This window comes from Oncorhynchus keta, chromosome 31 (genome assembly GCF_023373465.1).
Source record: "Oncorhynchus keta strain PuntledgeMale-10-30-2019 chromosome 31, Oket_V2, whole genome shotgun sequence".
In the NCBI taxonomy this organism is placed as follows: domain Eukaryota; kingdom Metazoa; phylum Chordata; class Actinopteri; order Salmoniformes; family Salmonidae; genus Oncorhynchus; species Oncorhynchus keta.
The window spans coordinates 21,753,856-21,768,001 of record NC_068451.1 but is presented as its reverse complement, the minus strand read 5'-3'; the positions used below and the strand labels follow the sequence as shown (position 1 = coordinate 21,768,001).

Below are 14,146 nucleotides of genomic sequence, written 5' to 3'. Positions count from 1 at the left end.
CGTCCGTCTCTCTCGCTCTCTCTCTCCCCCACTGTGGCAACCTGAGTGCAAATCAGTGGGGGCTACACTGTAGGCAATTTCAAGTTCCAAACCCTTCGCCCAACAAATGCGTGTAGCCAGGCGCTGCATAAGATTTTTATATTGCTGCTCAGCCGATCAGCTTTATCCAAGGTGACACCAGGTTTATGAGAGCCTTAATACAATAGTTTCTAATGGCATTACGTTGCTGCAGGTAGATGTAGTGCTGCTCTTGCAGCGTTTCGCTAAAATACCTGTTTGACTTTGAAATGCCGTGTGTGTCTGAGTGGGCAGGGCTATTTTTCTTCCCTTAATAGTTGACTTAATGCTTTTTGATGTGTGGGTGCTCAATAGTTATTTAGAAATTTCAAATGTATTTAATGGGCTTCTTTGGGTTTCTGATGAATGTGTTTTATTAAAAGTGTACTATGTCACTTTAGCAACACAGTGTAGATGGAATCCTGATGGTTTATGCCTTTCATGCCTGCACCACATTCTGTCAGTGAATGAATTGAAGTCTCACACCTTGACCAGTGTTGCCCAGCCCTGACATTGATTGACGTCTCAATTTCCTGTATGAATCGCCTCCTACAGCAAGTGTGGTCAGAGGCCTCCCAGCAATCCCCTGGAGGTGGTGTCGTCCAGTAACATCATGCTCATCAACCTCATCACCGACAGCGCTGTCCAGAGGCCCGGCTTCAGTGCAGAGTACTCAATCATCCCCCTAACAACATGTAAGATAGCATCACACAGTCATCCCCTTACCAAGATGTACAACGACAATACCAGTCACAGTCCATATTTCACTAAGTTAAGATGATGAACACTCTAATGACCCCATTTTAGCCAAAAGTTGTGGAGGAGTCCTGAGTGATGGTCAGGGGAACTTCAGCTCTCCCCATTACCCCAGCTTCTATCCCCCAGCCCTGGACTGCAAATGGACCATCGAGGTTGGTGATCCTGCATCATAGCCCCTTCTGTTACCCCCCCCTCTCTGCTACCTCTCTATTTACCCCTTCGCTCTCTGGTCCCTCTCTAGTACCCTCTTTCCTGCACCATCCATAGCTCTGTATGAGGGGAATGCTGAGGCTGCAGAATGTCAGCCAGGCTGTTCAGTACCTCTTCCATCTTCATATGTCCTATTGCAGCAGCAGTCCTTAAGGCTTTGTGTCTTGGGGGAGGAGGTGGGTTAGGTGTTCTCTCACAGTTATTGTAGTTTGAGTTCCAATTCCCTACACCTCCCACTTGGTCCCGTTCCCCTTGTGGATTACAAATCATTGAATTGGTGTAAGCAGGCTTGAGGGACCACTATATTTTGTACACTATTTATTTGGAAACTATGAGGAGGAAGGAACAAGTGCGTACCTCTAAGGAGCAGGGCAGAGGGGAAAAGTGGTGGCATTTTCCAACTCTTAAAACTCACGTGAACACAACCCTGTCTCAGGTCCCTGCAGGGAAGCAGGTACGTGTGAAGTTCACCATGTTCCGTATGAAGGAGCCGAGAGTGGACGTCAGGGTGTGTCACAAAGACTACATAGAGGTCATGGGCACCAAGTAAGAATTGTCCTCTACTTACTGGAGCTCTATAGAACAGTATGACTTTATTGATTATCACAGGATAAATGTGTCCTCTGCTTTAAACCATCACATTCCATTGACATACAATGTCAGTATTTCCACTCAAATAAACGTTGTGTGCTTTGTTTCAGGTACTGTGGGGAGCTGTCTTCTTTGGCCCTTACCAGTACCACCAGCTCTCTGGTTGTGATGTTCCACTCTGACGAGTCCTTCACAGACAAAGGCTTCCAGGCTCAGTACAACGCATACGATCCTTCCAACCGTGAGTAGTTTCTCTCTGGTGTTTATATATGAATCTGGATTGTATGAAACGTCCTATGAAGGTGCTACCATTTTATGGTGCTGTTTTCAAACTCCTCTTAATCTCCATGGCAACTGATATGGGAGTGGAGTTGCTATATGACAGAGTTTTAGTGACGATTACAACTGAACTAGTGCCCCAAACCCAGTGGCACACTGACTGACACTCAGCCAGAGACTGTTCAATGATGGAGGTTTACAGACTGCAGCTCTGACATCACACATCCACCAATCACCATGAGAGTGTGTTCATTGTCTGTTTTATCAGTCAGGAGCACTTCTAGTCTCTGTCTGTCCCCTCCACTCCCCTCGTCCCCTCTACCCTCTGTAGTGCTGCTCTTTCAGAGTTTGGGCCATAATGGATTTCTAATTGCTTTGATCAATAGGGACGAACAGATTGCAACAAGACGGATGGGCCGGAAATACACTGTCATTCCCTCACACGCCTTCTGTCACTCGCTCTCTCTCATCGCTCACTCTCATTCGCCTCTTCCCCCTGTCTCCCTCTCTCCCTCCTTCCTTCCTCATTCCCTCCATTCTGTTACTGTGTGCAGCTTGCCCCAACCAGTTTGCCTGTGGCTCTGGGTTCTGTATCAAGAAGGAGCTGCATTGTGATGGCTGGAATGACTGTGGGGACATGAGTGATGAAATGAACTGCAGTAAGTAGATTCTGGCCTTGCTTGGCCTCACCTCACCCCTATCTCACTCCCCTCCCTTTTTTTTTCCCTCACTTCGCGTTCACCCCTCCCTACCTCGCTTCTCCCTTCAACCCTCCCTCATCTCCCCTTCAACCCCTTCCTCACCGCCCCTTCAACCCCTTCCTCACCGCCCCTTCAACCCTCCCTCACCGCCCCTTCAACCCTCCCTCACCGCCCCTTCAACCCTCCCTCACCGCCCCTTCAACCCTCCCTCACCGCCCCTTCAACCCTCCCTCACCGCCCCTTCAACCCTCCCTCACCGCCCCTTCAACCCTCCCTCACCGCCCCTTCAACCCTCCCCTCACCGCCCCTTCAACCCTCCCTCACCGCCCCTTCAACCCCTTCCTCACTGCCATTCAACCCTCCCTCACCGCCTCTTCAACCCTCCCTCACCGCCTCTTCAACCCTTCCTCACCGCCTCTTCAACCCTTCCTCACTGCCCCTTCAACCCTTCCTCACTGCCCCTTCAACCCTTCCTCACTGCCCCTTCAACCCTTCCTCACTGCCCCTTCAACCCTCCCTCACCGCCCCTTCAACCCTCCCTCACCGCCCCTTCAACCCTCCCTCACCGCCCCTTCAACCCTCCCTCACCGCCCCTTCAACCCTTTTTTTCCTCACTGCCCCTTCAACCCTTCCTCACTGCCCCTTCAACCCTTCCTCACTGCCCCTTCTACCCCTTCCTCACCTCCCCTTCAACCCCTTCCTCCCTGCCCCATCAACCCCTTCCTCTCTGCCCCTTCAACCCCTTCCTCACTGCCCCTTCAACCCCTTCCTCACTGCCCCTTCCTCACTGCCCCTTCAACCCCTTCCTCACTGCCCCTTCAACCCCTTCCTCACTTCCCCTTCAACCCCTTCCTCACTGCCCCTTCAACCCTTCCTCACTGCCCCTTCAATCCTCCCTCACTGCCCCTTCAACCCTTCCTCACTGCCCCTTCAACCCTCCCTCACTGCCCCTTCAACCCTTCCTCACTGCCCCTTCAACCCTTCCTCACTGCCCCTTCAACCCTCCCTCACTGCCCCTTCAACCCTCCCTCACTGCCCCTTCAACCCTCCCTCACTGCCCCTTCAACCCTCCCTCACTGCCCCTTCAACCCTTCCTCACTGCCCCTTCAACCCTTCCTCACTGCCCCTTCAACCCTTCCTCACTGCCCCTTCAACCCTTCCTCACTGCCCCTTCAACCCCTTCCTCACTGCCCCTTCAACCCTCCCTCACTGCCCCTTCAACCCTTCCTCACTGCCCCTTCAACCCTTCCTCACTGCCCCTTCAACCCCTTCCTCACTGCCCCTTCAACCCCTTCCTCACTGCCCCTTCAACCCCTTCCTCACTGCCCCTTCAACCCCTTCCTCACTGCCCCTTCAACCCCTTCCTCACTGCCCCTTCAACCCCTTCCTCACTGCCCCTTCAACCCTTCCTCACTGCCCCTTCAACCCTTCCTCACTGCCCCTTCAACCCTTCCTCACTGCCCCTTCAACCCTTCCTCACTGCCCCTTCAACCCTCCCTCACTGCCCCTTCAACCCCTTCCTCACTGCCCCTTCAACCCCTTCCTCACTGCCCCTTCAACCCCTTCCTCACTGCCCCTTCAACCCTCCCTTCACATACTTCTCACTCTCCTCACAATCCTGTGTGTGTGCATGTCTGTGTGATAGAAGCCTCTGACACACTGGACATTTCCTGTTGCTATTTTCAGAATGTGAAAAGGACCAGTTTGCCTGTGACAATGGGATGTGCAAGCCCAAGTACTGGGTGTGCGACCGTGTCAACGACTGCGGTGACGAGAGTGATGAGAAGCACTGCAGTGAGTAGCCTCCTAGTCGGCCAGACCCTCTCTATCTATGTAATGCCAGTCTGCGGGCTATACGGACCACTAATGCCATGCTAATTGTGCTAACATTAGAGGCACTAATCGGTGGACACTGGCTCCTAGCTCGGCTGTGTGTGGTCATTACTTTATCAGTAATGTGGCTTGTTGGAAGCCTTGCCCAATTTGCTCAGCCTCCGTCTAGACTCTTAATCATGTATAATGCATTCAGCCTTTTAAAACACAGAGCAGGGGAGAGATGGAGGCAGAGCAAGCATCCAGTCTGACCACATCAGTAAAAATGTATCTTTCTCTCTCCTCCCCCCTTTCCCAGGCTGTGCTAATAATGAGTGGAGGTGTGGCGATGGGACCTGTTTGCCTCAGGATGTGGTGTGTGACACTAAGATGGACTGTGTAGACGGGAGTGACGAGGCTTCCTGTACCGTCTGTAAGTCAACACATACCAGACTCACTCATTACGTGACAGGACACACCTCTCTTTTGACATACATTAGCTATCTTTATGCTACTGCACACACTTTTCCTCACCTGACTGATTGGAGTGTCTTTTTCATCAAACCTGGCCTTGCACTGAAATAGGTTTATGAAAAATTGGATTGTTTTTTCATATCAGAAATGTGTTGTCTTATGATCTCTTCGTGGGTTTTGACTTTTTATTTTACATTTTTATCCACGTCTCTCTCTGTGCAGCTTCTGGTATCTGCTCTGACTTCAGCTTTAAGTGTAAGAACGAGGCCTGTGTGAACAAGGTGAACGCTGAGTGTGACCGGGTCAAAGACTGCACCGACGAATCCGATGAGGAGGGCTGCGGTAAGACAAGACAACCCAGCAGCAAGCTCTTTCATTCCTCCTCCTCATTTAAGTCTTCACTCACTTCCTATTCTCTGGGCATCTCTCTCTGTCTTTGTAAAAACATCCATGAGTTTGCATGTACTTTTAGAACTCCTGTTTGATGTGAAAACCTCGACTAGCACATGAAACCAGTAGTAAATGTATCATCGTCACTCCTAACAGTGAGCTACAGGACAGCAGAGTAGTGGGGCTGGGATAACGTATGACCGGCTACTTGTCTACAGAGTAGTGGGGCTGGGATAACGTATGACTGGCTACTTGTCTACAGAGTAGTGGGGCTGGGATAACGTATGACTGGCTACTTGTCTACAGAGTAGTGGGGCTGGGATAACGTATGACTGGCTACTTGTCTACAGAGTAGTGGGGCTGGGATAACGTATGACTGGCTACTTGTCTACAGAGTAGTGGGGCTGGGATAACGTATGACTGGCTACTTGTCTACAGAGTAGTGGGGCTGGGATAACGTATGACTGGCTACTTGTCTACAGAGTAGTGGGGCTGGGATAACGTATGACTGGCTACTTGTCTACAGAGTAGTGGGGCTGGGATAACGTATGACTGGCTACTTGTCTACAGAGTAGTGGGGCTGGGATAACGTATGACCGGCTACTTGTCTACAGAGTAGTGGGGCTGGGATAACGTATGACTGGCTACTTGTCTACAGAGTAGTGGGGCTGGGATAACGTATGACTGGCTACTTGTCTACAGAGTAGTGGGGCTGGGATAACGTATGACTGGCTACTTGTCTACAGAGTAGTGGGGCTGGGATAACGTATGACTGGCTACTTTTCTACAGAGTAGTGGGGCTGGGATAACGTATGACTGGCTACTTTTCTACAGAGTAGTGGGGCTGGGATAACGTATGACTGGCTACTTGTCTACAGAGTAGTGGGGCTGGGATAACGTATGACTGGCTACTTGTAAGATAAGATAAAGATAATATGCCATTTATCAGACGCTTTTATCCAAAGCGACTTACAGTCATGTGTGCATACATTCTACGTATGGGTGGTCCCGGGGATCGAACCCACTACCCTGGCGTTACAAGCGCCATGCTCTACCAACTGAGCTACAGAAGGACCACTTGTCTACAGAGTAGTGGGGCTGGGATAACGTATGACTGGCTACTTGTCTACAGAGTAGTGGGGCTGGGATAACGTATGACTGGCTACTTGTCTACAGAGTAGTGGGGCTGGGATAACGTATGACTGGCTACTTGTCTACAGAGTAGTGGGGCTGGGATAACGTATGACTGGCTACTTGTCTACAGAGTAGTGGGGCTGGGATAACGTATGACTGGCTACTTGTCTACAGAGTAGTGGGGCTGGGATAACGTATGACTGGCTACTTGTCTACAGAGTAGTGGGGCTGGGATAACGTATGACTGGCTACTTGTCTACAGAGCACCAAACAAGCCGGAGAGCCTCCATCCAGCACTTTTATTTATTTCATTCTTCTTTGGAGAACTATTGACGTCTGTGTGAATATTTTAGTGTTTTTCCTTTCCTACAAGCCTCGGGGTCTGGCAGTGTTTTTCTGATAAGCAAATGTCGGTACCTTATTATAATTTCAACGAGCCGTGCGGTTCAGCGCCAAGGCTGCGGTGTCAAGTTGAAGTTATTTTCTCCTTCTCTTCTCTCTGTTCATTAACGCTCGTCTCACTCTTCCTCTCCGACATACCTTCCAATAGACTGTGGTATCCGGCCATACAAGCTTAACCGTATTGTGGGCGGGGAGAATGCGCAGCTGGGGGAGTGGCCCTGGCAGGTGAGCCTGCACTTCCAGACCCGTGGGCATGTGTGTGGCGCGTCAATCATCTCCAACCGCTGGCTCCTGTCTGCCGCCCACTGCTTCAAGACCATCAGCCCTGAGTGAGTTCCACATACACAACACTGCTCTTCCTTCCTTACTCTTCCTTCCTCTCTGCTCCTCCTTCCTTCCTCTCTGCTCCTCCTGCCTCTCTGCAGGTTGTCCTTCCTATTGTTTCAAATATCCTCCCTTCATCCCTCCCTCCGCCTCGCTTTTGTTCTCTATGCCTCTTTTTTGGGTCTGTCTATCCTGTCATGCCTGTGGGTAGTTTATGACAACTTTACTGTACTGAAGCTTCTTTCAAGATCTCCAGCCCTGTATGTGTACATGGCACCCCTCACACCTCTTCTGGTTTCTGATTCACAGACAGATCGTCCCATCTCTGCTTCTGAAGCCTCTATCTCCCACCTCCCTCTACTCTGCTTTCAAACATCTTTTTTTTTTTACCTTTCCCTCGGGGGTAGTTTATGGCCACTCTGCTGTCTTTCATCTACTTCACTGAGTTAACTTAGTTTGTTGGTGCCCCATTCTCGTTATTATTATTATTATTATTATTCATTATTCCAGAGGACATTGTTTTAGGGATCCTGTTCGTTCATTTAATACTTAGGGGCTCTTCAATCTGTAAAGCTGAAGAGTTCCAGGTTCAATAGAAATGTAAAGATATTGAGCCAACATGTGCAGCGTTTACCATGAATGCGTTCTCCACTAAAGTGGAAACATTGCCTTTACATTTCAATCATGCTGTAAAGCTGAATTTCCTCAATGCGGATTGAACAGAGCCCTGCGAGTATGATGGGTAAACTGTGCTTTACACAACACATGAATTTTGATCCACAGCACAAGGACTGAGAAATTACCCCTTGATTATACTGTTTAGAAGAGATGCTTCAGGGCCACATTAACATCGAAGCAGCTTTAGTGTGTATATACTGTGTGTAATTAGCTGGGCTGCCAGTAGGTGGAGCACTATCCCTGCACTAGAATGTGATCTGGCACCGCTGTGTTGGGATGGATGTGGTCTTTTCCATTTAGAGCCAGCCACTGTAGGGGATGATGTAGCTGTGCACTGCGGCAGTTTCATGAACAGTACAGAGATTTACAGAGCTCTGCTGCTAGCATTGGTTCCTCTCACAATCACACAGTCAGCTTGGAAGAGAAACGGCTTCCTTTGTGTTTACAGACAGCATTCTCTTATGCTGTGGAGAGGCTCTATAGGAGTAGCTCAAGCTCATATCCTATAGCAGCAGTAGGCAATCTTAGACTCAATCTTACACGGCCGATTCAATCAATTGAGTCTTTATTAAAGACTAATTAGTTCATTATTTGAATTAGGTGTGTTGCAGCTTTGGCCGGAGCAAAAGCCTGCCCCCACACTGGCCCCTTTCAGATAAGACTGCCAGCCCTTGGCCCTGTAGGCTGGTTAACATGCCCACAATCAATTCTATCCACTCCTGTACTTTGTAAAAAAACAAACACTTTCAAGTGAAATTTCAAAGGCAGAGAGGCCAGCAGAATAACTGAATAATGTTAACATCCCATGCTCTCTTTCTCTCACTCACACGCACACCGCCTCTAGAAACCACGTGGCCTCCAACTGGCAGACGTACAGTGGCATGCAGGACCAGTATAAGCAGGAAAGTGTTCAGAGAAGCTCGGTGAAGACCATTATCACCCACCCAGACTACAACCAGATGACCTATGACTATGACATCGCCCTGCTGGAGCTGAGCCAGCCGCTGGAGTTCACCAACACCATCCACCCCATCTGCCTACCCGCACGCTCCCACCTCTTCCCTGCTGGCATGTCCTGTTGGGTTACAGGCTGGGGCACGCTCCGTGAAGGAGGTGGGCGATCATATAGTTACACGGTTGTTCTTATAGACCTAGGTCATATACAATACATATGTTGAATAGTTCCAAATGCTAATGTTGCAATTGATTTAGTGCATGGGTTCAGAGTTAACATACATTTACTTCTATTTCATGCTTCAGAACTGGGTCATACTCGGGATGGTCATTTGAAATGTTTTTACTGTTAAGAGTACTCTCATTATTCTTTTTTTGTACTAGAGTATTCAAGTTAAAAATGTATATTAGAACACACTTGAGGAAAATATGTGCATGTTTATCTACATGCCAACGGTGTGCAAAAATGCCTAATTTATCATAACCTTCACAGATAACATGTTCTATATAGCCTAGTATATTCAGTCAATAAAAAACCAAGTGCCATTTTAGAATCGTTAATTTGAAACCATAATGAGCTGTATTTATTACCTGCTGGGCTCTGGCTTCGCCGAGCAGTGGCAAAATATAAAAGAGAAAACGCATAAGGAAATAATCTTACTGCCATTTCTAAACGCAGATCTAAATGCTCGGCATCAGACTGCTTCACTTGCGCTTCTTCACTCTGAGAATTCACCAACTGGCATTATATCAGCAGACATCACTCTGACTGATTTGTAGCTACTTTTCTCGTAGCTTCCTTTTCTCTGGTAAAATGCAAGATTAACTTCAAATAAAACATTCGATTAAGAAATGGAGCTGATAAACAACACTAGAAATGTATATGATGGCAATGCATCACTTTTGCAAAAAATGACCGTACTCATTGGAAGCTCATTTAATTGTGTGGCTGCTAGCCGAATAGTGTTGCACTTCGCATGTCATCTGATGAAAATGAAGCTATTTCCTGATGAATGTGTTGTGCAAATGTATTTTCTGTGAAGGATATAGTTGCTCAACCCTGATCACTCCATTGAAGAAAAAACAAGACTTCCAACATAAAACGCAGGTGAAAGGGTTTAAACTCCACCACCTATCCCGGTGTTCGGCCTAAGTAATCCACATCTGTGCGCACTCGAGCAATACTGACAAGACGGAGATACCAGACATGGTCTCATTTAGACCAGCACTAATGTTCTCATACGGCAGACTTGGGTCAAATACTGTGCATTAGGTCAAGTATTTCCATATGCTCGAGCTGCACTTGATTTCGTTTGAAAGGAAAGGAGCCAAGAGACAGTGGGATAGTTCAAGAAAGTGCTGAATCAGCTCACCTCACATACTAACCATTTGGCATAGTATTTGACTCCGTCATGTGTGTTATATAACTCCTCTGTGAGATGTATGTATGTATGTATGTATGTATATGTGTGTGTGTGTGTGTGTGTGTGTGTGTGTGTGTGTGTGTGTGTGTGTGTGTGTATACACACACACACACCTTTTATATCTCTTTCTTCTTGGCATTCTGCGCTTCCCTCATCTTGACATTTCTCGCGCTTTCTCTCCATCCCTCCCTCTTCATCCCTCTCTCATCATGACATACTTCTCTTCCCTTCATCCCTCTCTCCTCCTGACGACAGTCTTCCCTCACCCGCTCCCCATTTTCATTCTCAACCCTCATCTCTCACATTCATGACATCCTGCTCTGTCTCCCTTCATCTCTCATGACATCCCTGTCTTCTGTCACCCCGTTCCCATTCCTTCTCCCTCATCTTTCATCCTAATATTTTCCTCATCTCTCTCATCATGTCATTCCTCTTGTTCCCTTCATCTCTCCCACATCTTTTTCCTATCATCCCTCTTCCATTACACCTTCCTCCACACCCATATTTCATACCAGACCTCCTCCCTCTCTCTCCCTCTTTCTCTTGAGGGATCTCTTAACTGCCCATTAGCCAACCCAAAGCCAACTCATTAGCACCTGGGTTGTAGACAGTAGCTAATGGACATGAAGGACGTCTCCTGCTAGTTATTACCACGTGTCCTCTCTTTCTCGTGGCGGTCAGGTTCCATAGCACGGCTGCTGCAGAAGGCAGAGGTGAAGATCATTAACGACACGGTGTGTAACGTGGTCACCGAGGGTCAGGTCACATCCAGGATGCTCTGCTCCGGCTTCCTGTCTGGAGGGGTTGACGCCTGTCAGGTGGGAGGGATATGCATGGCAGGCTACATTATCACTCTACATACTACACACACACACAATACAAAAACTTTCAATTATAAACAGGAACATATGGCAGACACCTACATCTTAACACTCCTAAACACGTTTCCTTTGTGCCCAATGTAATATGTCTGTCCTCTGTTGCTCTCATCACTAGGGAGACTCGGGGGGTCCCCTGGTGTGCTTCGAGGAAAGTGGGATGTGGTTCCAGGCAGGCATCGTGAGCTGGGGTGAGGGCTGCGCTCGTCGGAACAAGCCCGGCGTCTACTCGCGTGTCACCAAGCTGAGAGACTGGATCCGCAAGAACACGGGGGTTTGATGATGGAACATGGGGGAGGGGGAGGGACAGCGGGTAGACAGTTTGGGGCTCTGACAGAACAAGACAAAAAATATGGAACATTGAGTCTGATTGAGGACGAGTCCCCCCATGATGACCAGAGCTATCCATCCATCTAGCCAGCCTCAACCAGCCTCCGACACCCACTGAGGGCCTGCATGGGGCTAGCTACTGCTCAGATGAATGATTTCAAATGGGTTTTGGATTAGATTTTTCAATGTTTTTATGCTGTACTGATGCAACCCTGGTTCTCAAAGGCTCTGAGAAGCAGCAAGACTCCTGCACCTCCATCAATCATGTCATGTTCCACTGGTTTGAGTAATATTCACCCAGTGTAAATAATGGAAGATGTATATTTTGAAGATGCACTTTGTTTTTAAGTGGTACATTATTTGCCAAATCTCCGCCATTGCTATGATGTGAGATCACATCTTCTGTTAGACAGACAGACATACCAAATGAACTGAGGGAATTAGAATTGGAACAGAAGTAGAATAGTTGGTTGTATTTTTACAATGTATTTCTTTACCAGCTGTTTTCACCTGCCAATTTTCACTTAAAGTGCCTTGACAAGAACATGGAATGTTTTATAAGTCAGTGTGATACCGGTGATATTAGTAATTCCACATTTTGTCACAGCCTGAATTAAAAAGGGATTAAATATAAACTAAAATCACCCATCTATACACAATACCCCATGATGACAACGTGAAAACCTATTTTTAGAAATGTTTGTACAGAAATATCTAATTTACATATGTATATTCACCCCCCTGAGTAAATTCATGTTATAATCACCTTCAGTAGGGATTACAACTGCGAGTCTTTCTTGGTAAGTCCCTAATGAGGTTTCCACATCTGTAATGTACAATATTTGCACATTTATTCTTTTCAAAATTCTTCAATCTCTTTCAAGTTTGTTGTTGATCATTACTGGACAGCCATTTTCAAGTCTTGCCATAGGTTTTCAAGTCTATTTTAATTTAAAACTGTCACTAAGCCACTCAGGAATATTCAATGTCATCTTGGTAAGCAACTCCAGTGTATATTGTTGTGCACCAGGGCCTCCCACTCTTTCTATTCTGGTTAGATCCAGTTTGCGCAGTTCTGTGAAGGGAGTAGTACACAGCATTGCACGAGATCTTCAGTTTCTTGACAATTTCTCGCATGGAATAGCCTTCATTTTCCAGAACAAGAATTGACTGGCGCGTTTCAGAAGAAAGTTATTTTGAGCCTGTAATCGAACCCACAAATGTCGATGCTCCAGATACTCAACTACTCAACTAGTCTAAAGAAGGCCAGTTAATTTTTTTAATGAGCACAACAGTTTTCAGCTGTGCTAACATAATTGCAAAGGGGCTTTATAATGATCAATTAGCTTTTATAAAATTAAGCTTAACACAACGTGCCATTGGAACACAGGAGGGATGGTTGCTGATAATGGGCCTCTGTATGTAGATATTCCATAAAAAATCAGCCGTTTCCAGCTACCATAGTCATTTACAACATTAACAATGTCTACACTGTATTTCTGATCAATTTGATGTTACTTTAATGAGCAAAAAAATGTGATTTTCTTTCGCAAACAAGGACATTTCCTAGTGACCCCAAACTTTTGAACGGTAGTGTGCATTTAATTTCTTTGCCACATTTTTTTTGCAGTTTTACTTTAGTGCCTTATTGCAAACGGGATGCATGTTTTCTAATATTTTGTAGTATTTTTATTCTGTACAGGCTTTCTTCTTTTCAGTCTGTCATTTAGGTTAGTATTGTGGAGTAACTACAATGTTGGTGAGCCATCCTCAGTTTTCTCTTGTCATAGTCATTAAACTCTAACCTTTTTAAAGTCACCATTGGCCTCATGGTGAAATTCCTGAGCGGTTTCCTTCCTCTCTGGCAACTGAGTTTGGAAGGATGCCTGTATCTTTCTAGTGCCTGGGTGTATTGATATACCATCCAAAGTGTAATTACTAACTTCACCATGCCCAAAGGGATATTCAATGTCAGCTTTTTTAAAACTTATTTTATTTTTTTACACCATCTACCAATAGGTGCCCCTCTGCGAGGCATTGGAAATCCTCCCTGGTCTTTGTGGTTGAATTTGTGCTTGAAATTCACTGCTCGGAACCTTACAATTATCTGTATGTGTGGGTTATACAGATGAGGCAGTCATTCAACAATCATGTTAAACACTATTATTGCACACAGAGTGAATCCATGCAATTTGTGACTTGTTTTTATTCCTGAACGTTTTCCATAACAAAGGGTTTGAATACTTATTGACTCTCGACATTTCACCTTTTCATTTCTAAAAACATAAATCCACTTTATTATGGAATGTTGTGCGTAGGCTAGTGACACAATCTCAATTTAATACATTTTAAAATCAGAAAATAACACAACAAAATGTGGAAAATGTCATGGGGTATGAATACTTTCAGGAGGAACTGACAAGATATTTGAGTGACCGCTCTAACAATGGAAGTGCATGTCCTCAAAGATGGAAGGCAGGCAGGAGGAGGTGAGATCAGGTGGGACCATTCTAGCCAATGAGAGGGCCAATACGTGTGTTTGTGCACAACAGGCCATAGAGATAGATATATGACTCATCTTGAAATCTGTGCCACTATAGTGTCTGTTCACACACGTATCAATGGTGCTTCCCATGCTATCTCTAGGGTTGGGCGGTATCCAGATTTCTATACCTTCATACTGTGCCATCCCGGGATATACGATATTACCAGCAGTGCAATTTATCTTATTTTTCTTTGTAAAATCCGG

The 14,146-nt window shown here is 46.5% G+C and overlaps 1 protein-coding gene across 2 annotated transcripts in view; it reads left to right on the top strand.

Moving 5' to 3' along the window:
• Positions 1-13,215, top strand: part of LOC118364088 (suppressor of tumorigenicity 14 protein homolog) — a 34,007-nt gene extending 20,792 nt beyond the window's left edge. For both annotated transcript variants that reach the window (XM_052489948.1, XM_052489949.1), the window contains exons 8-19: positions 613-752; positions 865-968; positions 1,463-1,572; positions 1,728-1,858; positions 2,451-2,555; positions 4,284-4,391; positions 4,729-4,842; positions 5,106-5,225; positions 6,958-7,138; positions 8,656-8,924; positions 10,871-11,007; positions 11,186-13,215. In XM_052489948.1, the coding sequence (XP_052345908.1) occupies positions 613-752; positions 865-968; positions 1,463-1,572; positions 1,728-1,858; positions 2,451-2,555; positions 4,284-4,391; positions 4,729-4,842; positions 5,106-5,225; positions 6,958-7,138; positions 8,656-8,924; positions 10,871-11,007; positions 11,186-11,347 (1,681 nt within the window). In that variant the 3' untranslated portion in view covers positions 11,348-13,215. The remainder of the gene's footprint in view (positions 1-612; positions 753-864; positions 969-1,462; positions 1,573-1,727; positions 1,859-2,450; positions 2,556-4,283; positions 4,392-4,728; positions 4,843-5,105; positions 5,226-6,957; positions 7,139-8,655; positions 8,925-10,870; positions 11,008-11,185) is intronic.
• Positions 13,216-14,146: the final 931 nt, after the last annotated feature.